The following is a 27182-nucleotide window of genomic DNA, read 5'->3' as shown; positions in this document are numbered from 1 at the left end:
ATGATTCTATAACTCGTACAAACCCGAGGATATCTATTTTGTGTGTGAATGTATTTGGTTCAAATTTTAGAATCCAGTTTTCACATAACTAATTCTATGCAATTTTCTTTTAACCATAATTCTGATCTGACCAGTGGTATACATGCGTTGGGAGTGTTTCACCAATTGAATGTTAGTTATCATAAGGTAGGTAAGCAGATTAGCTACTGTGCCTGCATGTAAGAAAGGCCAATATGGTTAGCCTCACTTTGGCTGTGGGATTTAGCTTTGCTGCTGGGCCATCTCTGAAGGGATTGCTGTCGCATCTTGCGCCTACCTTTGGCTGTAAATGCCATTGGACATTCTTTCAGCTCTTACAATTTTGCAATCATTTTAATATCAGAGACCGACTGCAGCAGTAGCATTTTGTTAAAACGCTGAGCATCAATGCAATGTGCAATTAATACACACATTATGTAAAACCAACATGAGAGAATTCATTTTCAGGAAACAAAATGAAAAGTACAACTTTGTAACCACATAATGTAGGCTTGCCTGTAAATCCGTGCTGACATTTACAGATGTAGCCAGCAGCATGCTCGTAGCTGAATACTGCGGGCAGTTCTGAGGTGTTTCCATACATGTTCTTCCAGGAGAGTTCGACGCACTCCCCTCCATGTAGACAAGGATTACTGAGGCATTCCCGGACATCGATTTCACACTGTGTCCCCGTGAAACCTGTATAAATCAAAAAATGCATATGTTTTTAGAATATTCTCCCTGATGGACGAGCCAGCACAACAGGGTAAGTGAATATTCTCCATCTGAGAGACCTGGAGCGAGACATGACCTAAGGGGAGGAGACAAGCAGCTTAACTGAATTCTAACTTTTTTAAGCTCCTGATTATTGAATTACAGAAATGAGAAAATGAAGCGGAGAAAGAAATTTCACGATTGCTCTTGCCTTTTTCACCTTCCAGTTTTATTATCTACTCTTCCATTCCTTACTTTGCTTTTTCAGGTGTTTTTATTGCTTGTCCTCTTCATTTTCCCTTTATCTCCTTTCTTTCTCTCAATTTCTTGCTCCTCTTTAATTTCCCTTTCTTTTGGTTGTCTGTCTCTTTTTCTCTCTCTCTCTCTCTCTCTCTTCTTGTGTCTGCCTCTTCCTTCTCCTTTGTTTGGTGCTGTATAATCATAAATTCCTGCCCCCACCTCCATTTCAGAACCTCTCAGTCAGATATTTTATTCTGCTCTAAGATACTGCAAGGTGCAGTATCACAATCTGAGAAAAAGCCCTGAATCAGAGGAAGGCAGATATAAAGAGCAAGTAATGCCCAGGATTATGTTCTGCTGTCACTGGCAGTTTTGGTCCATGGAAGTTGCTTTTTGAGGTTGGAGTTGACAAACGTCTTTGGGGAGATTTAAAAAAAAAGAACGCAGCATCATATATGCTGTGTTTCGTACCTCACCTGACAGTGTGATGCTAGTACTAGCTGTAAAGTAAAAGAAATATTCAACTCAAAAGCATCATTCTGTCAAATGTTGCATTGTAAATGCTCCGTCTCACCTGTTCTTTGACGGTCTCTGAGCAGAGGGAAGAATGCCAAGCACGCTCACTGATCTTTTCATTTGGACAAATGTATTTGTTGATATTATAGGAACACATGCAGCAACTCTGGAGATATGCAAGAGCTCACAGTACCACTAAACCACCGTCACAGTGAAATATTAATGATGGTGGAGTTGATAGAGCAGTTCAATAAAACTATTATTTAACAGTGCTGCAGCATTCAGATGACCCTTTAAAATTACTACTTTTGTGCTCTTATTTAGCTTTGCATGTGAAGCTGCTTCTTTTAAAGTCTTCTTCAGCTTTGCCAAAAATTGTAATTTCAGCTTAATCCTCCTACGCAGCCCAATATCCTAAGAAGTATGTCGCAGATTGGTATTCTGAGTTCTTCAGAATCTCAGTTGATATTCTGTGCATGTGTGGCTTGAATTGCTAATCAAGATCCTTTGCCACTCATCCATTTTTTTCAAAATGTCTATGGAATTATTTCATTTTTTTCTAATATTTTTGTTTTGAGATTGTTGGAATAGTGACGAAGGACTTCACAGTATACCAGCTTGTGATGTAGGTCGGTGCAGGATCCTGAGGTAATTTAAATGATGAATTATTAATCTTAAATTAGTTTCGTGAAAATTGGGTGCACAATGACATAACGAAGATTGCACAAAGCTCCTGAAAAGAAACAAGACTGCATATATCATGTTAGTGTTATAAAAGCGGTCACTGTGGCATAAGGCACATTAAATTGCCTCATCCTAAACAAGTGCCACTAAGATCAATTGTGTCGCCCTGACCACCACTCATCAGCTAACTCAGCACAGGGCAGGGATCAAACTGCCCTGGTCTGTGTGGCTGAGCTACTCACTGGCTAAACCACTGCGGGGAGCAGTAGCTCGACATAATACAGGTGTGCCGACCTTGTCAAGGTCATGCACACTAGGCTTGCCAATCTCCTCTGATAACATTGCACATATACAGATAGGTACATGCTGTGTCTTGTGTACTTGTACGTGGATTTTCGTGCGTGATTAGAAAAGCCTGATCCGCATCAGTGAAGCAGACAGCACACATTATTTGTAAATCAGCACAGTTGTAGGGCATCCAAGGCATAAGTCAGAACATTGTAATAATGCATTTTCTGAACATGCAAAATTGTCAGCTATAATTTCCTGAAATCAGGTGTGTGTGTATATATACACACATAATTTTTATTTATATATATATATTACACACACACATTTATAATACATATGTAGCAAGTGTTTTTGTTTTCGATCAAGTAGTGTTGATATTTTTCATTATTTAACATCAGAAGTTTCACAGTTAAACAAACACAAACCTGGCCAACAGTGGCAAGTGTAATTTCCAACATTGTCCTGGCAGGTGGCGCTGTTGAGGCAGGGATGTGAAAGACAACCTGGGACGTAGATGTCGCAGTGCAAACCCGTGAATCGGCTGTTCGCACAGTCACAGCTATATCTGCAATAAGCAAATAAAAATTAATCTGCTTTAGAATATTACAAAGGATCAATATCCATTGAAAACAGAGCTTAAAATGACCAGACCAGCAGTGTTAATGACATAATTAATAATAGTTATTGTTTTTATATTGGTTTGGTTTAATAAATGCAGTGACCAAGGACTGCAACATTTTTAATATTTTCTCTTTTCTCATCAATTCTTCAGCTATTCTTCTCAGTTTTGGATTAATACCCATTGGAAATCTGTAACCATGATAGTGACATCAAATTCATTTCCACCAGGAATTGTGCATGTTTTATTAGCCAAATTAAGCAATATGCAGCAATAAAAGTTATATCTAAAAATAGATAGATGTAGAAAAGTCAGAAAGTATACTAATTCCATATTCCTAGTCACCCATTGCAATAATACTTAATCCAAGATAAAATGAGCAATGTTTTTTTTTTAAATTGTAATTAATAACAACTGATAGACAGCCACAAGATAACTAAAAATATGGTCATTTATTGGCTTATTAATTATTCCCAAGGGATCCATTTAAATAACTTTGCCCTTTAAACTGAGGTAAACGGCTCTGGCTGGCAGTCAGCCCTTTCATGTTTTTTCTTTCAGGAGCTTATCGCATCAGACAGGCTCCTCTTGAAAGGTGGCAAATATACAGCATCCCAATGGGCCACTATCTTCATGGAGAAGGTGTTTGCAAACCTTCTTCCGTCTGGTCACAAGCTCGTGATACAACAATGTAAATCAAATCGAGACATCACTGTGTCACTTGCAGTTGACGTGAAATCTGTGATGAATGGCTTTTATCTGGCCCCAATATAAAAAAACTGTTTGACAAACACTTTCTTATCAAGATAATACCTCTTTAAAGGCATAAATTAAACATTAAATGCTTGACACTTTGAGTTCATGTTTGCAACTTTTTGTCTTGAAATTTTCTTAATGTAAAATCTTCAAAGAACCAAGGCCTACAAATTCACTGGCGCCCCGTTTCAGCCTCGCCAGGGCGCCGGAAGTACCGTCCCGGAAGGAGTCGCGGCCGCCCACCGCAAATTCAGTTTCGGCGCCCCAGACGGAAGTGCGGTGCTACTTGAGGCGCCCCGCATCCCTCTTGGGGCATTGCAACTGAAAATTGCAGCGCAACATGCCACAGCGCCACACGCTGCGGCACGGCGTGCTGCGGTACTGCAGGCCTTCCTCCCCTTCTCAAAGAGCGCGAGTGCCGGCAAAAGAGCCCAGCACCGAGGAGAAGTGCTGGGCTATTGGGACACAGCCGGCGGGGGGAGGGGGCTCAGGAGGCCGGGGACGGTGGCGCGGAGAGGTGCTGGCAGGCAGCCAGCAAAAAAAATGGCCGCCCCGCACCTCAGCGCCTCTACCGCCGCAGGTAGGCTCCCCTGAACCGGTCGCAAATTGCGACCGGCATTAAAACAGGGGGCGCTACTAAATTTTGTGATGGGGCAGTAGCGGGGCGCTGCGCACACCGATGACATCATCGGTAACAGTGCAGCGCTAACGGCTAGCGCTGCCATTAGCGTCCCGCTAAATTTAGCGGGAGGCATGGCCAGTGGCGCAAAACCCACTTAAGTGCCCTCTTAGGGCGCTAATGGGTGGCGCAGGCCACTGAATTTCTAGGCACAAGACTTTAAATACATTTTTTGTAAGTCAACAAAGTTTTAGTCAGCATTATAGCCTCTTCACTGTACTTCAAGATCCATAAGATAGCTGCTGCTTGATCTTATAAAAGACTATTTTCCAAACATGCATCAAACTTCCAAAACTTTGACTACAGGTAATTTTATTTTTATTAAATTCAGCAATTTAGAGATACAAGATGACCACAATAGTTCAAAGTGATTTTGGCTTTTTGTTAGCTTTGACAAGCACTCTTGGCTCAGATTTTGCGGTAAAAATAATGGTGAGGCTATATTTAACAACAGTGAGCTCACTGTTATTAAAGTGTAAATGAGACAGCAACTACCAGCGACCACGCATACGCAGTTAAACACGGAAATTAGGAAGTTGGAGTCTGACTTGCCCTGCTCTTCCAGAAACTTTGCCATACCAGTACCGTGCCAAGCAACTCATACAAATACATGGTACGCCATGGAGTTGGGGTGCTTGCGTCATAGATATCCAATAAACTCGGCAATAATTTTAAAAATCTTTTTCTTTCTGTCTCTTCTATCTCTCTCTCTTAATCCCATCTTTCTTTCCCTCTCTTTATTTTGCTTTCTGTACATGAGTTGGTATTGAATTAACTATTTTAACTTGCACTTCCTGGTTTAGACGCTGCGTGCCTTAGTAAGGATTCTTCAATTTGATTGGTTAAGGAAATACACAGTTGCTTGCCCTGGTCACACAGGTCCCAGATCCCCTGTAGAGGGCATTGTACTGAAATGGCTCTCTAATCACCGCAAGTTCCAGTGCAAAAGCCTATAGAAGGTCTGTGGGCAAGTGTAAGTGTAATGAACTGCTGATGCCGTTCGTTCGCCACTAACCACAAAATCCGGGCCAATGTCTACTTAATTTTGCCATTATCATACAATTTACCCATTTGCTTCATCTATACATTGCCCTCCATTCTGACATGGCTGACTAGCACATTCATCGAGGTTTATTTCACAGTCGGTGCCCTTGAACCCTGGTGCACATGCGCAAGAGTAGCTGGCAAAGTGGTCCTGACAGGTTGCCCCATTCAGACACGGCTGTGACAAGCATTCGTTGATTTCCAGTTCACAATTAGTTCCTGCAACATAAAATCCGATTAAATTGATATTATTACAGCATGCATAAAAGTCAACAATTGAACATCCTGTTTCATTTTTTGAATATTAAATTAATACATCCCAGTGATCTGGAAGCTACAAGATCAATAGACCACCCTAGAGATACGGTTTGGTTCACACTTGCTCCTCCACTAGTGAGTTTTTCCAGTTCTCTAAGGAAGGGAAACTGCAGGAGGATGGAGGAAGTCGTTCTTCCATCAATCAAGTATGCCTCTGAGCAGGTGTGGTGAGCTGTAGCATTGATTGCTTTTATTGAGAACGTTGATATAATGTGTAACAAAAATATGACAACAGGAAGTCAATGGAAATTAAGATGGGGAGAGATGTATAGTGTTCGGCTGATCTGATGTCACCCATTTTACACAATCGCCCAAAGTCCAAATTACTCCCAATAAGCTGTAATACTATCAAAGATTGGCAAGAGAGAGTGTCAGAGACTGGGTTGATACTCTTGTACTTATCAGAAAAATAGCACCATCGTGTAAGGATAATATAGTCTACTCTTGATAATTCTATGTGCTTTTTGCACACCAGAAATAACTTAAGCAATGTAAATAACAGTAAAAGGGAATTTCAAAATTGGTTTAGCAAGTAATTTGCATTAAGCAACTTTAAATTAACAGATCCTTCGCTTTTATTTTTCTCTCCATTAATACTCAGTGATAGATTAGGTACAACTGTGGCAAATGCTTATTTAACAATTGTTATAATATTTTAACTCCGTGAAAAAGGCTTTTAACATCTTCTTAACCAAAAAAAAAACCAGTCCTGCGATCACTGAAGTAAGCATATTCAATAAGCACCAGGTGCACTCTGAGGCTTTGATCCTGGTGCATCTGGTTTGCTTTTACTCCTACTATCTTCTCTTCTTGTACATTGTATAATTAGACGTTAAACTTGTAATCTTTTTTGATCCTGGACAGCCTTTACTGAAGTATTGTGTGAGCTTTGTTCAGTGTTTGTGCAGGTATTTGGAATAAAGTCTCAGAATTCCTACAGCCCAAATTGTATATTCTCTACAACAACTTGCATTTATATAGCGCCTTTAACATACTAAAGACGTAGGGGTAAAAATTGGGTAGCGCCTTCGCCGGGGCGCTAATTGTAGCGCCCCAAAAAAGTTAGCGCCCCCATGGCCGATTTTCCCATTGAAAGCGCCCCGCCTCCCTCTTGGGGCGGTGCGAGCCAATATCGCAGCGCTACATGCTGCAGCGCCATGCGCTGCAGTATGTCGCGCCGCGGTACTGCAGGCCTTCCTCCCCTTATTAAAGGGGAGGGGCCTGACGCAGCACATCCCGGCGCCCAGCTGGGGTGCCAGCAAACAAGCCCAGCACTGAGTGCCGGGCTCAGAGAGCAGCCGGCACCCCGCGGGGTGGCTTCACGGGGACAGGTGCTGGCAGGTGGTCAGCAACAAAAATGGCCGCCCGCCACCTCCCCTTTAACTAACACCGCCCCGGCCGCAGGTAGGCCCCCCTGACCCCGGCGGACATGGCGTCCGGCGGTAAGGCGGGGGTGCGGGGGGCGCGGGGCGGGGGGCGGGGGGGGCGCCACCCAATATTACAACCGGGGCACGAGCGGGGCGCTGCGCACAGCGATGACTTCATCGCTGGTGGCATCGCGCGGCATTAACGGTTAGCGCCGCCGCTAACCTCCCGCTGAATTTCATGGGAGGTGTTAGCGGCGCCGCGCCCAGGCGCTAGTTGATTTGCGCCCCTTTAGTGCCCTCTTAGGATGCAAACAGGAGGCGCAAATCAACTGAATTTAGCCCCCCGTGGGATTTTAGTACGTTTGTCGATCCTAATAAATTCTTCTTAGACATTTTCTCTCTTTTTTGTTGTATTTATTGGTAAGACATTGCAGGATAAATGAAGTGAACCTACACTCCCAGTGGGGAAACTATGAAAATAGTGTGTGTTACAAATAGGATTACAAGATTGTAGCCACAATTCTCCGACTCGTGGCCCTTTCGAGCATGGCTCCACATCAAGAGTGCTGACATCATAAAAACAACAGCACAAAGGCAATGATGTATGCTGCTGGAATGATCAAGAGCAGGTTTTGGCCATCGTGCATTATTGAATGAGTCTAAATGTAGCAGTGGTTTAGTTTCTCCAGATGTACTTTTCCTTATTATTTTCAAAATTTTGTATTGTATTTTATCTTTCTTTCTAGCTACGAATCTTTGAACTCATGTTCCTAAATGTGAAAAGCAGAATGATGGGCACTGAACACAGCTGCCCATTTGAATTATGCAAGAAATGCCATCAAAGTTCTGAATGACAAAGATTTCAAAACAAAGGCAATATTTAACTTGCGCAATTCAGAACTATCTTGTCTTTCAGAACTTGAGTGATTAAACTTGACATTTTTCTTTAAAAATTGATTCCCACAACATTGTAAAAATATTAACCAATAAAAGTGGACCTAGCTGGAGCAAATTTACAGAATGTTATAATTGTTGTGTACATACAGCTTAATAATGGATTTCATAGATGCTGTGCTATATCTGGAATATGATCTGGAATGCATTGCCTGAAAGGGTGGTGGAAGCAATAATAATAGCTTTGAAAAGGGAATTGGATAAATACTTAAGACGGAAAATAAGGAAGAGCAGGGGTGTGGGACTAATTGGATAGCTCTACCAAAGAGCCGGCACGGGCATGATGGGCTGAATGGCCTCCTTCTGTGCTGTATGATTCTACAATCTTTTTGCAAAAGATAAAAACAAAATCTTCAACTTAAAGGCAAAACCTGAAAATGAATGCTTTTTTTTCTGATTGGAATTTTTGGACTGATAATTGCAGAATTCTTTGAAGAAAGTTTACCAAACAACAGTTCAGATGCCATTTTTTACCTGTCAAACCACGTGGACAGATACAGACATATTTGTCAATTTTGTTCATGCATCTAGCTTCATTCCTGCAGGGTTCTGATGCACATTCATCCACTTCGATCTCGCACCGTCTGCCCTGATAGCCAGGCACACAGAAACATGAAAATCCATCAACCTTATCCTTGCATACAGCTCCGTTTTCACACGGGTTTGATGTGCATTCGTTCACGTTGGTTTTGCAGTTGGTACCAGTGTAACCTGGCGGGCAAACACAGCTGTAGCCAGTGGCATCATCTAAACAGGTGGCGCCATTGGTGCAAGTGATGTTGGCACATTTGTTGATGTAAATTTTGCAACTGGTGCCAGTGTGACCAGGAGGACAGTCACAAGAGAAGTCAGCTGTTCCTAAAGCGCTGCTGCATGTCGCATTATGCAGACAGGGATCTGATGCGCAAACGTCGTATAGTTCCTCACAGTTCTTCCCTGTAAATGCTACAGGTGTCTCTGGACAATGGCAAACATAGTCCTCGTTACGTTGCTCACAGGTCGCATTGTTTTTGCAGGGGCTGGAGAGGCACTCGTTAAGATTTGCTGCACAACATGAACCTAATGAAAGGTAACAAAAAAAGACCAAGTTAGACTCCAAATATGACAAAAAGTCAGTGGTTTTCAACTCAAATCAGAATTTTTTTAATTCATTTAAAATGATGTACATTTTTACAATCTAAACTCTCGCTAAAATAGCTGGTTTCTGCAATGACACTCTTGTATTTATTACTAATGAATCTCGTGTGGTGTAAGTTGGATGATGTGATATTTTATAGGACTGGAGTGTTGTACCTGACTACTATTCTTGCCTCTGAGTCAGAAGGACATAAACACATAGTGTAGGCGGGTACTTCAGCAGAACTAGCGGGCTGGAGGCACTGTTCATCTGTTGAAGCCCTGTCTGGCCCATGGGTAGATATAAAATATCCCACGGGATTTTTTTTAAAAGAAAAGCAGGGATTTCTTCCTGAATCCTGGGAGATCAAGTAACCATCGAGCAGAAACAAAGGGAATAATTTTAACCTGGCCCGCCTGTCGGAAAATGGACGAGATCGGGTGCAATGCTGATTTTACTCTCCATTGGCGTCAATAGAGAGTAATATTGGACAGGGTGTAAAACCAGTGTTCCACCCGATCCTGTGGGTTTCCCGCCTGGCGAGTTCAGTTGAAATTACCGCCAATGTAGCTATAATGGGAGATTTAATTTTCACATAGATTAGGAGAAGCAGAATAGCTCAAGCAGTAAATGCATTGGGCTGGATTTTGCTGCAGAAATAATGGTGAGGCTAACAACGCTCGTCGTTCTTTGTGTAATATATCAGAAAGCAACTTCTGGTGAACGCACATGCGGCATTAAACGCAGAAATGAAGAGGTTGGTATCCGGGATTCCCTGCTCCTCCAGAATCTGTGTGAAAACGGCATCTCGCTGTCTGACTCATCACTGAAATACATTGAACGTGTGAAGTTGCTGCACTTACATCTTGGATATGAACTAAACTCACCAGAAAAAGTTAGGGTTTGCCCATTCCAGTATAATTACCCTTTTTAATGGCGCGATAAGTCTTAATTACTGCCAAACAACCTCTCTGGCACTAAAAATAAACTTTTACAAGTGTGGAGCCTCATTCCTTCAGATTTTAATTATGGTTGAAGATTGGAAAAAAATTTTTTAAATAGAAATTCTTTTTAAATTTTTTTCTTTTTGTCTCTTTATATCTCTTAATATAATATTTTTCTTTCCCTCCCTTTTATTTTGTTTCCTGTACCCGATTTTACATTGAATTCAATATTCTAACTGACACTTCCTGGTTCAGACTCTGCGCTGCTCATTAACGATTCTTTAATCTGATTGGTTAAGGAGATACACAGTTGCTTGCCCTGTTCACGCAGCTCCCAGATGCCCCATAGAGGGCACTGCGCTTTTTGGAACAATACAAAACCAGTACATACCCCTTAAAGGCAAAGGCTCCATTTGTGTAGATAAGCAACCATGGTCAACAAATGAGGTAAGAGACAGTATCGAGGGAAAAGTGGAAATTCAACAGACTGGGAGAGCTATAAAAAGCAACAAAGGGGATACAAAGAAAGTACTAAGAGGTGCAAAAAGGAAATATGAAAAAAAACTTGCAAGCGATATCAAAGCTAATAGAAACAGAAATTTTTAAGACTGAGATTGATAGATTTTTGTTAAGTAAGGGATATGGATTAAAGGCAGGTCAATGGAGTTGAGGTATAGCTCAGCAATGATCTAATATAATGGTGGGACAGGCTCAAGGGGCTGAATTGCTTACTCCCACTCCTATGTTCCTTAAATACCTAGAGGACTTTTCCACTTGCTATATTGTAACAGGAAATAACTTTAGCTTTTTAGTATTTCCATACTGTGTTTTTAATTGCCTACAATATTTTCCTCGGGTCCCCTGCACTTCACATCATTATTCCTCTAAGAGGGATATGGAGCCAAATTGGATAAATAGAGTTGAGGACAGATCAGCCATGAACTAACTGAATGGTTGGTTGTACAGGCTCAAGGGGCTAAATGGCCTACTCCTGTTCATATGTTGCTATGTTCTTTCAACCAATCTACCAAAAACATCAAAATTGTTGTCTGCAAGATCTTGCTGTGCTCAAATTTGCTGCCAGATTTGCCAACAAAACAGTGACTACACTTTAAAAGTACTTCATTGGCTGTAAAGCACTTTGGGATGCTCAGCTCCGCCCCTGCCTCAGCTCATCTGCTGCTGAAATCCTCATCTATGCCTTTGTTACCTACAGACTCGACTATTCCAATATTCTCCTGGCTGGCCTCCCACTTTGCACCCTCCATAAACTTGCGATCATCCAAAACTCCGCTGCCCGTGTCCTAACTCGTACCAAGTCCCATTCACCCATCACCCCTGTGCTTGGTGCTCTACATTGACAATGTTAGTGTGCTGATTTGCATGGGAATGGGCACAGCTATGGGCATACCTGTTATTTGTAGGTTCTGGAGGAGATCATAGAAACCATGCCAGACAAGTACATTTATACCTTAGACATTCTATTAGGATCAATCCATGGAATACCATCCGTATATGTAGGGCTAGACTCTCTCATCTAGTCATGTCCGCAGGCCCTTATATGTGGAGACTAAAGTTCCCGAATGAGGCCATAACAGAATTAGGCACACTCCAGTAGCCAGGCTTGGGAACAACTTCCAGGACAATGACAGATTGGTTAGTGACTGTGAAGCTAACTGCTGCATTAAGCTTTTATGCGCCAAGCAAATACAGGAGATCTCTGGCACATCTCACAGCCTTCAGAGCACATTTGTATCAGGCTGACACAACAATGATCAAGACACAACAATGATCAAGATGCAACAATGCATCAATTACCTCTTGGAAAGCAGCCAACAGCATACAAGAGACCTTCAATTCTCCCATGCGATAGGGGTCCCCAGATTGCAGGGTATGTTTGACTGAACTCAAGTGACCGTATGCACCAATATCCCCATTGCTGCTCCATTCCTGAACAGAAATGCCTACCATCCTGTAAATGTGCAGTTGATCTATGTTACCCTGGAAATTTCCATAATTCATTTTGTCCTACGGCAGTGTATAGTGCCAGTGTTATGAAGAGTCTTTAAGACTGCAGGGATGGCTGCTAGGGATCAAGAATATACACTGCAGCCATAGCTGATGACACCATTGCCTAACCCAAGAGAAAAAGTTGAGCGGTGCGATGCAGCACAAACTTCCACAGCGGTTTTAGTCGAGCACACCAGAGGAAGATGAGCCCTACCAAGAGACAGTTGATTTTCCTATACAACAAACAGCTCAATCAGCAGGGTCTAATCAAAGAAGCCTTTTGTTAAGTGCCTTGTAGCTTCAATGCACAACAGTGAGCTCCACATGTGCTAAATAAGAGGTCATCTTCTTGATACCAAAAGAACTGCCAGGACATATTCCAATATCAAACATAACTTTTATTAACTTGTGAAGTGTGGGGCAGGGTTCACTGCATAGTGTAAGTGTGCGATGTGTGTCTTCTACTCTGTAACCATGTGCTCCTTCTAAGTGGTTTGCCAAGGGCAAGTGAGGTGGTTGGCTGCTGGATCTCAATATTTGCCTCTAAGGATTTAAAATGATCCAGTACCACCTTGTTCTGGGTCAGCAGAAGTCCCTACAACTGCATGGACCAGGGTATTGTTGTGATAACGGCCTGGGCCTACATGCTATCTGACATGTGGAGGCATTTGTGTGGAGTGGCTGGATGGTACAGGTGTGACATTGCCCTGATAGACTTCATCACCCTGACCAACTCTTGCTGTTACCTGCTGCTGGGCATTTGCAGCACAACCAGAGATCTGGGTCTGAGGCAACCTCTGAGCAGCTATGAGTTGTTGAAGCCCTATGGTGTCTGGTTCCCTAACCTACTGAATCTAGACAAGAGGCTGCTGTTGTAGATTGGGACCCAAGGTCTTCAGTCAAAGCATTTCTGATCAAAGTAAAACTGTAATCAGGATCTCTGCCCAGGAGGTTTCCATTGCAGAGGGTCCTGGAATGACCATGTTCTCCATGGTGGTCTGCAGCTTGGTCATTGGGTCAAGCATCACTGTAGGTTGTGCACGACTCCACAGACACTCCCAAATAGTTTGGGACACTTGGCATACTCCCAAATGGCTCCACAAAGTGCTGATGTTCAGCTACCAAAGTGCGTTTGAAATGGACTCCAAGATGTCTTGAGTGCCTGAGCTGAGCAGCTGAAGGAGCCCGAATGTTGGTTCCCTGGTTGGGCCATACCACCTGCAATTTCTCTTCCTCACTTGTACGCTATGCTTCACCAAATCTTCTCTCCTGCAACTTACTAGCTGAACCCCTGCAGTGGATATATCTATAATGGTGCTAGCCATTGTAGGAGTGGGTAACGCGGGTTACAGTGAGGTGCTTTGCCAGGTTAAACACTGAGTTCTGTCATCTCCGCTTCTTGAGGACCTAGAGGTTTTGATTTCTGTCAGTAGGTCACCCCTTGAAACATGTCTTTACATGGCAAGACATTGTAGTGTTAGGCAGCAATGCTGTAATGTCTAAATTATGGAGCAAATGAGTGAATAAAGAATGAAAAGGAAAGGATATGATAATGAGCTTGGGGTGGCCTCGGCCCTCATTGTCATCCATGCCCAGAATCTCCATAGCTCTCTCCTCATAAGGAGTTCAGGGTCACAGCTATGTGGTGACCATCCTCCTATCTGCATATGCTGTCTCTTGTTATGTGATGCTTTCTCTGGCAAGTCAATATAAAAGGAACATATACTGGAAAGAGGCTTGCGAGTAATAAATGTGTGCCACCCAATTGCCCAGGCCACCAGCCTATGAACATGCAAGATTCTGATACCTTGAGGTGGCAGCATACTTGTTCCTTGCCATGTTCAATGGGCCACATGGTCAACACATTGATATGGTAACATTACACAGTGCTCAGAAACATCTCGTTCATCCCTGTCCATTTAGAGGGATAAACAGTGCATTGTCCCTCTGTGATGTACCAAGTTTAGAATGAAGTGCAGTTGAGATATAGCATAGGTGATATTTTAAGATGAAGCCATGTTAGCACATTTAATTGGCAGTCCCTCAAATATCTTCCTAATTTTGTCTCAGATTTTGGCCATAGATGAGACAGCATTTACTCACTCCATTACCTCCACCCATGCTGCTCTGCAGGTTGATCCTTGCCTCCAAAAAGACCCGTCCCTGAAGGACATCCTGCAACAGGACATCCAACGCATTGTCATCGAATGGTGTGGTTCTCAACTCTTGTCTGCCTCAAAACTTCCCCCATCTCCCGCCCCCCCCCCCCGCCCAATTTTAGATTAGCTTTAAGGATGAGCAGCAACCCCTTTAAGAACTCCTGGCTCCAGATAAGCTGCCCCTGGTGCTGTGGGGCTCCCAGCATATTCTGTGCTGAGTGCTGGAAGCGCTGAATGCTTGTTATAATGAGATGACCTTGCATTATAGTGCAAGGTCAACAGGAAGCACCACGGACGTGCACAATGCCCAAAAAGCAGCAGTCTCGCCACTGTTGAGTCGGGACCACATTATCCGCCCCTAGTAACGTTCCTCTGTATTCATCAGTGGCATTTACTGTAACATTATCTGGGAATAAAAGATTATCGGTAGTCTTAATGAATCAATAAAGATTGTTAGGATCGTATTCAATTTGTGGAAAACATTCCATTAAAAGTTTGTTATTGCATGTAGATGAAAAATATAATTCGTGCCAGAAATCAGATTAATATTAGAGTATCATACATTAAACGGAGGTTGGGTGGAAGCCTAGTTTTCTTTTGAATCTTACTCTGAATGGAATAATTAAAGTATTGCTACAGATAGCGTTCTAAATAAACTTTAAACATATTAAATTCACCAAGCACATTCAGTAAAAACTACATTACGGACTGATTTGAAAGAAATATGCAATCCAGTCTGTGAAAAATAAACTTTAACGCCGGTTGTCACCATGCTGATGAAATGGTTAAAAAATGAACTTCTGATGAGAACTGAAGATCGGAGGAGTGCTCTGTGAATTACATTTAACTTGAGTTGGAGATTGAAATTTCTCTTGAAACTCAAAAATAATGAGCTGGACTGGTGCCCGCTCACAGCAAGGCCTGCGTGAAGTGATTGTGCCCCTTGTGTTGTGGTGGGAGATTCAGCATGAACACTGTTCACGCTCTGCCTGTGCATACATTCCGCTTTCTTTAGTTTCGCTCACAGATCAAAACTTAATGTAATTCAGTTATACAGTTTTTAGATAATCCGTGCTACAGTCTTAGTTGCAGGTCTGTGTTCAAGTTGCCGCATTTGTTATTCTGAATTTGATTAATCCTCTTATTGTATTAGCGCAGGAAGAAAAATCCTGTTTGCTTGTCAGGTGAATTTTTTTTCAGATGGATTATTTCATGTTGAATTAAATAAAACTAATCTGACATGTCAGATAATCCTGAAAAAAAAAAATTAAATGCTGGATTTGGGACTTTGTCAAATTATTCTTGTCAAAAATCTAGCATGGGGAAATAATTAGCAGCTGCTCAAATCATTTTCAAGTGTCACTTAAATAGTGGGGAACCAAGGGGCTAATGAGAGTGAGGAACTAAAAGTAATTAAGATCAGTTGAGATAAAGTACTGGAGAAAAGGTACTTGAGAAACTAATGGGACTAAAAGCTGACAAATCCCCTGGACCTGATGGCCTATATCCTAGGGTTCTAAAAGAGGTGGCTGCAGAGATAGTGGATCTTCCAAAATTCCCTAGATTCTAGAACCGTCCAAGTGGATTGAAAATTAGCAAATGTAACCCTGCTATTCAAGAGCGGAGGGAGAGAGAAAACTGGGAAATACACGCCAGTTAGCCTGACATCAGTCATTGGGAAAATGCTGGAATCCATTGTTAAGGAAGTGGTAACAGGGCACTTAGAAAATCATATGATTAGGTAGAGTCAACATGGTTTTATGAAAGGGAAATCGTGTTTAACAAATTTATTAGAGTTTTTTGAGGATGTAACCAGCAGAGTAGTTAAAGGGGAACCAGTGGATGTAGTATATTTGGATTTCCAAAAGGCATTCGATAAGGTGCCACATAAAAGGTTGCTAAGCAAGTTGAGGGCTCATGGGGTTGGGGATAATATATTTGCATGAATAGCAGATTGGTTAATGGATAGAAAACAGAGAGTAGGGATAAACGGGCCATTTTCAGGTTGGCAGGCTGTAACTAGTGGGGTGCCACAAGGATCAGTGCTGGGGCCTCAGCTATTTACAATCTATATTAATGGCCTAGATGAAGGGACCAAGTGTAATGTATCCAAATTTGCTAATGATACAAAGTTGGTGGGACAGTAAGCTGTGAGGATGACACAACGAGCCTGCAAAGGGATATAGACAGGCAGTAAGGAGGCAGATGGAGTATAATGTGGGGAAATATGAGGTTATTCACTTTGGTAGGAATAGAAAAACGGAATATTTGTTAAATGGTGAGAAACTATGAAATGTTGGTGTTCAGAGATTTGGGTGTCCTCGTGCAGGAAACACCGAGTTAGCATACAGGTACAGCAAGCAATTAGGAAGGCAAATGGCATGTTGGCCTTTATTGCTAGAGGGTTGGAGTACAAGAGTAAGGAAGTCTTACTGCAATTGTACAGGGCTTTGGTGAGACCACACCTGGAGTACTGTGCACAGTTTTGGTCTCCTTATCTGAGGAAGGATATACTTGCCTTCGAGGCGGTGCAACAAAGGTTCACTAGATTGATTCCTGGGATGAGAGGGTTGTCCTATGAGGGGAGATTGAGTCAATTGGGCCGATACTCTTTGAAGTTTCGAAGAATGAGAGGTGATCTCATTGAAACATACAAGATTCTGATGGGGATTGACAGTGTAGATGCTGAGAGGTTGTTTCCCCAGGCTGGAGTGTCTAGAACTAGGGGGCAGAGTCTCGGGATAAGGGGTCGGCCATTTAAGACTGAGATGAGGAGGAATTTCTTCACTCAGCGTTCTGAATCTTTAGAATGCTCTACCCCAAAGGTCTGTGGATGCTGAATCGTTGCATATATTCAAGGCTGAGCTAGACAGATTTTTGGACTTTAGGGGAATCAAGGGATATGGGGATCGGGCGGGAAAGTGGAGTTGAGGTTGAAGATCAGCCATGCTATTATCGAATGGTAGAGCAGGCTCGAGAGGCCGTATGGCCTACTCGTGCTCCTAATTCTTATGTTCTTATATAAGAATTGGAGAATGTCAACTGAGATAACTGTCCATCCACCGCCATTACATTTTTTTAAAATCCTAATTATTTGACGGCAAGCAAGCAGGATGGGAGAGGTACTTCTCTGAGCATTAATAATGAACCAATAGTTCATTGATAAAGTTTCTAGGAAAGCTATCGGACTGCCTGGGTTCTTTTAAAATGGGGCCTTGTACCAGGTTGAAGTTATCTTGCACTTGAGGCAAATTCTACGTAATGCAATGTGGCACTATGTTGTTTGGCAGTGCATTCACACTACAAATTTAACGTTGGTGTGGAGCAGTTTCAGCTTCACATTGACACTAAACTTCTAGAAGGTAAATCGGGATTGAAGACAGGAACTGACTCTAAAACAAAGATGAGTGAGACTATCTCTTACAAGGAATCTCATTCCTCTTCGTTCCAGAGTTGACTTCTGACTTCTATGTATTTCTACAGCACCAGATTTAGGCTACAGTTTTTAAAAAAGACTTGCATCTATATACCGCCTTTCATGACCTTAGGATATCCTAAATCACTTTACAGCCAATTAAGCACTTTTGACGTGCAGTCACTGTTGTAATGTAGGAAACACGGCAGTCAGTTTGAGCACAACAAGCTCCCACAAACAGCAATGTGATAATGACCAGATAATCTGTTTTAGTGATGATCATTGAGGGATAAATATTGGCCAGGACACCAGGGATAACTCCCCTGCTCTTATTTGAAATAATGCCACGGGATCTTTTACATCCACCTGAGAGGGCAAACGGGGCCTTGGTTTAAGGTTTCATCTGAAAGATGGCACCTCCGAGGGTGCAGCACTCCCTCAGTACTGCACTGGAGTGTCAGCCTAGATTTTGTGCTCAAGTCTCGGAGTCAGAGGATAGGCTGCCCAAGGTCAATTACTTTTTAATGCTGTGACAGCCTCTTGCGACAAACATACCTTAAGTGTGAAGGGAATTTGAACGGTCGTTATACTTATCTAGACATCCATAACACTTTAGACACTTTGGCCTAGAAATTCATTGTAGCCACTTTTGGGGCGGTAAAGTCGGGCGGCTGCTAAAGTTTGCGCCCGCCGCCAAATCGAGGCCACTTCTCCGATATTCATTAGCTTCGCCCTAAGAGTTTGCTTGAGCGCTAAAACTGGCACTGGACGCCTCTCTTTAGGCGCTAAGCCGGAGGTGCTGAGCGAGAGCGCCGAGGCCGGGCGCAGCGCAGGTGCGGCCATCTCGTGATTGACAGCAGACACCCTGGCGCCGGCCAGCTCTTAAGGGGGAAGGGTCGACTTGGTCTGCTGCCACGCCCTGGATAGTGGAGCCCTCCAGCTAGGCCTGAACACTGCTGCTGGACCCAAATAGCGCCTGAAGCCATGCAGAAGGCCCGTGAACGAGCGCAGCGCTTCTCAGAGCGTGATCTGAGTGTGCTGGTTGGTGGTGTGGAGAAGAGGCGCCATCTTTTGTACCCGGACAATGGCAGGAAGGTGCCGGTCCGCGCCTACCGGAGAGCCTGGAGGCATGTCGCCAGCAAGGTGTCAGCCAACAGCGAGGTCCCCAGGACCGGTGTCCAATGCCGCAAAAAGTTTAATGACCTCACTCGGATTGTCAGGGTGAGTACCCTTTCCAGTGACCTCCTCATCCTTGCATGTGCACCTCACATTATGGGCAAAGGGACCTGAAAGCCCTAATGGCCAGCCCTCATCCAGCAGCTATGGGACAGGCATGAACATCAATTGCACATTCTGCACTTAACACACTGGCCAAGCTATTCCACCATGGGAGGCAGTGCACACAAGATCAGGGCGACACACTGGCCAGGTTCTTCCACCATGGGAGGCAGTGCACACAAGATCAGGGTGACACACTGTACTTAGAGGCCGTCCTTTCTCTTGCAGGCCAAGCTGGCCAATAATAGGAAGAGCCGGACTGTGACCGGGTGAGGCCGACCCCAGATCCAGCCGCTCACCGAGCTGCAACATCACGTGGAGCGCATCATGGGTGGCCGGGTGATTGGCCCCGTTGCATGTGGAGATGCCGACCCTGTTCTGGGCACCAATGGTAAGGACATCAACGCTTGTACCTCTCTCGTCCCACTTGCGCATCAGATCTACATCCTTTGCCACTGTCCGACCAATGCGCTGAATGCCACCACTCATGCATCCCTCGCTGACGCCCTCTCCTCACTCTAAAGCTACTCTTGTGCCTTCCTGCTTTCAGATGGTGAGGAGGAGGTCCCTGAAGTTGCCAGTGACAGCCCCTCAGAAGAGGAGGAGCAAGAGGAAGGCGGCCCATCAGGGGAACCCTCAGCCGTGGCAACCCATGCGAATGTAGGGGACATGTCTTCCCTGGAGGGGAGCGTGGCGGAAATGTCGGAGGGGAGGGGAGCTCATGGGACCTGCGGCCTGCAGAAACGCGGGAGGGGGGTGCCAGCTCGGCGGCCTTCTCCCCAGAGGGGGGAAGGGTCGGAGGGGAGTCCAATTGCTGGGCCCAGCGGCGTCCAGCAACGCAGGAAGGGTCGGCCAGCTCGGCGGCCTTCTCCCCAGAGGGAGAGTCCGTCCTCCAGTCCGGAGATGGTCTTCGCCAAGGAGATGGAACGCCTCAAGGACTTGTCCGCGGACTCGGAGCGCCGGCACACGGAGCTCATGGGGGTAGTGGCATGGTTGCCTGAGGCCATCGAGTCCCTCTCTCGGAGTGTCACCGACGTCGGGGCCTCACAGGCCATCAGTTTGACGGAATTCGGGGCAGAGCAGGCAGCGAGTCGGGCGGCATTCGGGGCAGAGCAGGCAGCGAGTCGGGCGGCATTCGGGGCAGCTCAGGCAGCGAGTGGGCAGCTGATCAGTGGTGCCGTGCAGTCACTGGGTGCTCTGATGAGGTCACTGAACAGGTCAACACGGGCACTCACTGCCACACTCGCTGTGTCAGCCAGGCATCGCCAGGGCACCCGGCGCGCTGCAGCAGCACAGCGGTCTGTCCCTCGGCAGATTGGTGCGCATGCTGCAGTGCTGGCCCGGGCGAGTGCCAGTGTCTCAGGCGACCAGCGAGCGCCTGCCATCCGCCAGCTTGCCCCCATTCCTCCAGCCGCCACTGCCACTCCCCCAGTGGAGCTGCCAGGAGCTGCTGCAGCGACTGATGCTGGCCAGCCACAGCTGCAGCATTCAACAGCCACCCGCTCGACGGCCAGACCTCGACTAGGCCGACCCCCAAGGGCATCTGCCGTCACGACATGTGCCCCTCAGGAGCCTGCCCCCAGCCTTGCAGCAGCCAATGGCCTTACTTTGAGGAGGAGCAGCAGGGCAGGCAGGGGCCACACAAAGATGGCCAAGGCATCGCCCTAGCGGGCCAAAATGTCGAATGTGTGGCCAGTTGTGTTTGTTTTTTGAGGCCGAGAATTGGATGTTTGTTTTTTGAAGGCCGAGAATTGGATGTTTGTTTTTTGAAGGCCGAGGATGTGATGTTTGTTTTTTACGAAGGCCGAGGATGACGGCCATTTTAGTTGCACTGTTTTGTTAATCCTCTCCAGGTTGTGGGAGCGAGTAATGTGTTTGAGTGTTTTTTGGGGGTTTCGTCTGTTTTTGGTTTTCATGTGGGAAGGGCCCTGAGTTTGTACAATAAAGCATTTTATTTATTAACATTGTCCATGTTTGATCTTTGAAGTGTTTGTTGCCTTAACCGGCTGAGGGCTTGCGGAGCGGCTGCAATCATGTTCTTTCATTGGCACAAGCCATTCCCTGACAGGGGGCCTAGAAGTGACGTTCAATAAGCCGCCGACGGGCGCCCTTGGACCTTGTGCCTCCCTCCTGGGCTGGTACTCCTCGTCCTCCTCCTCCTCCTGCTCCTCCTCCTGAGGTGGTGGTCCAACGTGAGGTGGCAGTGCCTGAGTCCTGCGGATAGCCAGGTTGTGCAGCATGCAGCAAACGACGATGAATTGGGAGACTCGCTCCTGCGAATACTGGAGGGCTCCCCCGGAGCGATCGAGACAGCGGAACCGTTGCTTGAGGACGCCGATTGTTTGTTCTATGATGTTCCTAGTCGCTTGATGGCTCTCGTTGTATGCCTCTTCAGCAGGGGTCGTGGGCGCGCGGAGCGGGGTCATGAGCCAGGTACACAAAGGATAGCCTTTGTCTCCGATAAGCCATCCTCTTGGGTGAGGCTGTGCCTGGAACATGTCAGCCACAGTTGTCTGTCGCAGGATAAAGGCATCGTGGCTGCTGCCTGGAAAGCGGGCATTGACAGCTAGGATGCGCTGCCTGTGGTCACACACCAGCTGTACGTTGAGGGAATGGTAGCCCTTCCGGTTGCGGTAATCCTCGGCATGCTCCAGAGGTGCCCGCAAAGCCACATGCGTGCAGTCAATGGCGCCCTGCACCATGGGGAAGCCCGCTATTCTTGCAAATCCCACTGCACGCTGCTGCTGCTTGTCCAGGGTCATGGGGAAGGAGATGAATTGATGTCTCCTTCTGAAAAGGGCTTCGGTCACTTGGCGGATGCAGCAATGCACGGCGAACTGGGAGATGTTAGCGATGTCCCCAGCAGCGGATTGGAAGGAGCCGGTGGCATAGAAGTTGAGAGCCACCGTCACCTTCACTGCCACCGACAGAGACGTCCTGCGCATCAGCTGTGGCTGCAGATCTCTCTGAAGCAGCTGGCAGATGTCTGCAACCACCTCCCTTCTGAATCGCAGCCTCCTTACACACATCGCGGCAGACGTGGTCAGATAGGAGGACTGCTGGCGGTATACCCTGGGTGGGTAAGGCCTCAGTTGGCGACGCCTGTTGCCCCCTCTGCGTCTAGCCAGGGCTGCCACTCTCTCACGGCGTCTGTAAGCCCTTCTGGCATAAGGCTGAAAGTCAGCGTTGGCACCCAATGCAGCCCCCATTATATGCTGGCAAACACTGAGCTCTCAATGAAGGCAAAGATAATTGCTAAGCTCTGGCCTGAGCCAAAAATACCTGCCCTAGTGTTGGTCCAAACCAGTAAGCTCTCCTCCTTGGTCTCTCTCCAAAAAACCGTTGCACAAGAGTGAATGCTGCAAAATGGCTGGCCTTTATAGTGCAGGGTAAGTGCCCTTTAATTAGCGCTCCCCGCGGCCCACCTCGGCTGTGTACCGTTCCACTTCACAGTCGTTAGGGCCGCCCGGCGCACAATGGCCCGGCGCGAGTGAAGTTCCGGTTCGGGGCGCACAAAGGGCGTTGCACTAGCAAATGACGTCATGATCTGCGCGCGCAGCAGGGCGCGCGCTAAGACTTTGCGCCGGCGCTAAATGTGTACTGAAGTTGGGGCGAGGCGCAGATCGCGCTGCGCCTGGGCGCTAAGCGCCTTGCGCTCGAGATCTACTCCTCCTAAGGCGCTAACGGATGGCGCGCCCAACTGAATTTCTAGGCCTAAATGTTTAATATAGTTATGAATAAGTGGTTATGGAAATTAAATTAATAAAATAGCTTGTAGATGGAAGTTTTAGAACAGCAAGATAGGTACTACATGTTAGAAATGAGGGGTGTCTAAAAATGTATATGGCTATACAAATAATACTGTGTTTAAATGATTGTACGTTTCGGATCGAGACAAGGGGATTGCATAAGTTTCGTTTTCCTGGAAAACTTGCATTAGAATTTGAGACAGTCTTTTTAATCAGTTAGATTAGGAGAAACATAAACATAGAAGATAGGAGCAGGAGTAGGCCATTCGGCCCTTCGAGCCTGCTCCGCCATTCAATGAGATCATGGCTGATCATCCAAATTCAGTACCCTGTCCCTGCCTTCTCCCCATATCCCTTGATCCCTTTAGCCTTAAGAAATATACCCAACTCTTTCTTGAATATATTTAATGAACTGGCCTCCACCGCCCTCTGTGGCAGAGAATGCCACAGGTTCACCACTCTCTGGGTGAAGAAATTCCTCCTCATTTCAGTCCTAAATGGCTTACCCCTTATCCTTAGACTATGACCCCTGGTTCTGGACTCCCCGGCCATCAGAAACATCCTTCCTGCATCTAGTCTGTCCAGGCCTTACAGAATTTTATAAGTTTCGATGAGGTCCCCTCTCAATCTTCTAAACTCCAGTGAGTATAAGCCCAATCGCCACAATCTCTCCTCATACGTCATTCCTGCCATCCCAGGTATCAGCCTGGTGAATCTTCGCTGCACTCCTTCCATGGCAAGAACGTCCTTCCTCAGGTAAGGCGACCAAAACTGCACACAGTACTCAAGGTGCGGTCTCACCAAGGCCCTGTACAACTGTAGCAAGACATCCTTGTTCCTGTACTCGAACCCTCTTGCTACGAAGGCCAACATACCATTTGCCGCCTTAACCGTCTGCTGCACCTGCATGCTTACCTTCAGCGACTGGTGCACAAGAACACCCAGGTCTCTTTGCACTTCCCCTTCTCCCAATCTATTGCCATTCAAATAATAATCTGCCTTCCTGTTTTTGCCACCAAAGTGGATAACCTCACATTTATCCACATTATAGTGCATTTGCCATGTTTCTGCCCAATCACCCAATCTGTCCAAATCGTACTGGAGTTTCACGACATCCTCCTCACAGCTTACCCTCCCACCCAGCTTTGTGTCGTCTGCAAATTTGGAGATATTACATCCAATTCCCTCGTCCAGATCATTAATATATATTGTGAACAGCTGGGGTCCTAGGACCGATCCTTGCGGTACCCCACTAGTCGCTGCCTGCCACTCGGAAAACGACCCGTTTATTCCAACTCTTTGCTTTCTGTCCGCCAACCAGTTCTCTATCCAAGTCAATACCTTGCCCCCAATCCCATGTGCCTTAATTTTGCACGCTAATCTCTTATGTGGGACCTTATCGAAAGCCTTCTGAAAGTCCAAATACACCACATCCACTGGTTGTCCCTTATCTATTTTACCAGTTACATTCTCAAAAAATTCCAGTAGATTAGTCAAGCATGATTTACCTTTTGTAAATCCATGTTGACTTTGTCCGATCCTGTCACTGCTTACCAAGTGCTCTGCTATTACATCTTTTATAATAGATTCTAGCATTTTCCCCACTACCGATGTCAGGCTTACCGGTCTATAATTCCCTGCTTTTTCTCGACCACCTTTTTTGAATAGTGGGGTAACATTAGCTACCCTCCAATCCATGGGTACTGTTCCAGAGTCTATCGAGTTCTGGAAGATGACCAGCAATGCATCTACTATTTCCAGGGCCACTTCCTTAAGTACCCTGGGATGTAGATTATCAGGCCCTGGGGATTTATCGGCCTTTAGTCCCATCAATTTTCCGAACACCATTTCCCTACAAATACTGATTTCTTTCAGTTCCACCCTTTCATCAGGCCCTATGTTCCCCGGCATCTCTGGGAGGTTATTTGTGTCCTCCTTTGTGAAGACAGAACCAAAGTATGAATTTAGTTGTTCTGCCATTTCTTTGTTTCCCATTATAAATTCCCCTGATTCTGACTGTAAGGGACCTACGCTTGACTTCACCAATCTTTTTCTCTTCACATATCTATAAAAGCTTTTACAGTCAGTTTTTATATTCCCTGCAGGCTTACTCTCATATTCTATTTTCCCTTTCTTAATGAATCCCTTTGTCCTCCTTTGTTGAATCCTAAACTGCTCCCAATCCTCAGGATTATTGCTTTTTCTGGCCAATTTATATGTCGTCTCCTTGGATCTTATGCTATCCCTAATTTCCCTTGTTAGCCACGGTTGAGTCACCTTTTTTGTTTTATTTTTATGCCAAACTGGGATGAACAAATTCTGTAGCTCATCCATTCGGTCTTTGAATGTTTGCCATTGCCTATCCACCGTCAACCCTTTGAGTGCCATTCCCCAATCAATCCTACCCAACTCGCTCCTCAGACCATCGTAGTTTCCTTTATTTAAATTGAGGACCCGAGTCTCTGAGTCAACTACTTCATTCTCCATCTTAATGAAGAATTCGATCATATTATGATCGCTCCGACCCAAGGGGCCTCGTACAACAAGATTGCTAATTAATCGTTTGTCGTTACATAATACCCAGTCTAAGATGGCCTGATCTCTGGTTGGTTCCTCGACATATTGGTCCAGGAAACCATTCCGTAAACACTCCAGGAATTCCTCCTCCACAGTATTGTTACTAATTTGGTTGGCCCAGTCTATATGTAGATTAAAGTCGCCCATGATGACGGCTGTGCCCTTATTGCACGCTTCTTTAATTTCACTTTTAATGCCATCCCCAACCTCCGCCTTACTGTTGGGAGGTCTATATACCACTCCCACTAATGTTTTTTTCCCCTTTTTAGTATTTCTCAATTCTACCCATACAGATTCCACATCATCAGAGCTAATATCCTTCATTACAATTGTATTAATCCCTTCTTTAACCAGTAATGCTACCCCACCTCCCTTTCCTTTTTGCCTATCTTTCCTGAATATCGAATACCCCTGAATGTTGAGTTCCCAGTCTTGGCCATCCTTGAGCCATGTTTCCGTAATCCCAACCAAATCATATTCGTTTATCTCTATTTGCGCAGCCAATTCGTCCACCTTATTACAAATGCTCCTCGCATTAAGACACAAAGCCTTCAGGCTTGTTTTTTTAATGCACTTAGACCTATTAGAATTATTATTTACTGTGGCCACGTTTGATTTAAACCATTGATTTCTCTGACTGCCACTTTTGTTTTTCTCCTTCCTATCTTTTGCTTTTATCCCTGTTTCCCTTTCCTCTGTCTCCCTGCTCAGGTTCCCAACCCCCTGCCATTTTAGTTTAAACCCCCCTGAACAGTGCTAGCAAACCTCCCCGCAAGGATATTTGTCCCACTCTGGTTCAGGTGCAACCCGTCCGACTTGTACAAGTCCCACCTTCCCCAGAAGCAGGCCCAGTGATCCAGGAAACTAAAGCCCTCCCTCCTGCACCAACTCTTTAGCCACGCATTCATCTGCTCTATCCTCCTATTCCTGTACTCACTAGCACGTGGCACCGGGAGTAATCCAGAGATTACAACCTTTGAGGTCCTGCTCTTTAATCTGCTACCTAGCTCCCTAAATTCTTGCTGCAGGACCTCATCCCTCTTCCTATCCATGTCATTGGTCCCAATGTGAACCACGACCTCTGACTGTTCACCCTCCCCCTTCAGAATGCGCTGAAGCCGTTCAGTGACATCCTTGACCCTGGCATCAGGGAGACAACAAACCATCCTGGAGTCACGTCTATGGCCACAGAAACGCCTATCTGTACCCCTTACGATAGAATTCCCTATCACTATTGCTCTCCCACTCTTTTTCCTCCCTTCCTGAGCAGTAGAAGCACCCCTGGTGCCGGGAAGTTGGCTGCTGGTGCCGGGAAGTTGGCTGCTGCTGCCTTCCTCGGGTAAGTCATCCCCCTCAACAGTATCCAAATCGGTATACCTGTTTGAGAGGGGGATGGCCACAGGGGTCCCCTGCACTACCTGCCTGCCTCTACTGCTCTGCCTGATGGTCACCCATTTCCCTTCTGCCTGTGCAGCCCTTACCTGCGTTGTGACCAACTCACTAAACGTGTTATCCACGACCCTCTCAGCATCGTGAATGCTCCAAAGCCCATCCATCCGCAGCTCCAGCGCCGCAATGCGGTCTGCTAGTAGCTGCAGCTGGATGCAATTCTGGCACACATGGTCATCGTGGACACCGGCAGTGTCCCTGAATTCCCACATAGAGCAAGAGGAGCATAACACGGGGCTGGGCTCTCCTGGCATGACTTACCCGTCAATTAATTTAAATTAATT

The 27182-nt window shown here is 45.5% G+C and overlaps 1 protein-coding gene across 5 annotated transcripts in view; it reads right to left on the bottom strand.

The window, feature by feature from the left end:
• The window catches only part of crb1 (crumbs cell polarity complex component 1), a 176560-nt gene that overhangs the window by 112538 nt on the left and 36840 nt on the right, over window positions 1-27182 (bottom strand). For all 5 annotated transcript variants that reach the window (XR_015077644.1, XM_085982398.1, XM_085982397.1 and 2 more), the window contains exons 2-5: window positions 8675-9259; window positions 5585-5780; window positions 2889-3028; window positions 535-717 (exon numbers count right to left, since the gene is read on the bottom strand). Coding sequence is in view for 4 of the 5 variants with exons in the window: in XM_085982398.1 (XP_085838524.1) it covers window positions 535-717; window positions 2889-3028; window positions 5585-5780; window positions 8675-9259 (1104 nt within the window). In the remaining variant the exon portion in view is untranslated. The remainder of the gene's footprint in view (window positions 1-534; window positions 718-2888; window positions 3029-5584; window positions 5781-8674; window positions 9260-27182) is intronic.

Source organism: Somniosus microcephalus, chromosome 3 (assembly GCF_052327205.1).
Source record: "Somniosus microcephalus isolate GS21.2 chromosome 3, FLI_Smic_1.0, whole genome shotgun sequence".
Taxonomy (NCBI): domain Eukaryota; kingdom Metazoa; phylum Chordata; class Chondrichthyes; order Squaliformes; family Somniosidae; genus Somniosus; species Somniosus microcephalus.
The sequence above is the reverse complement of the archived record's forward strand: the minus strand, read 5'-3'. Positions and strand labels throughout refer to the sequence as shown.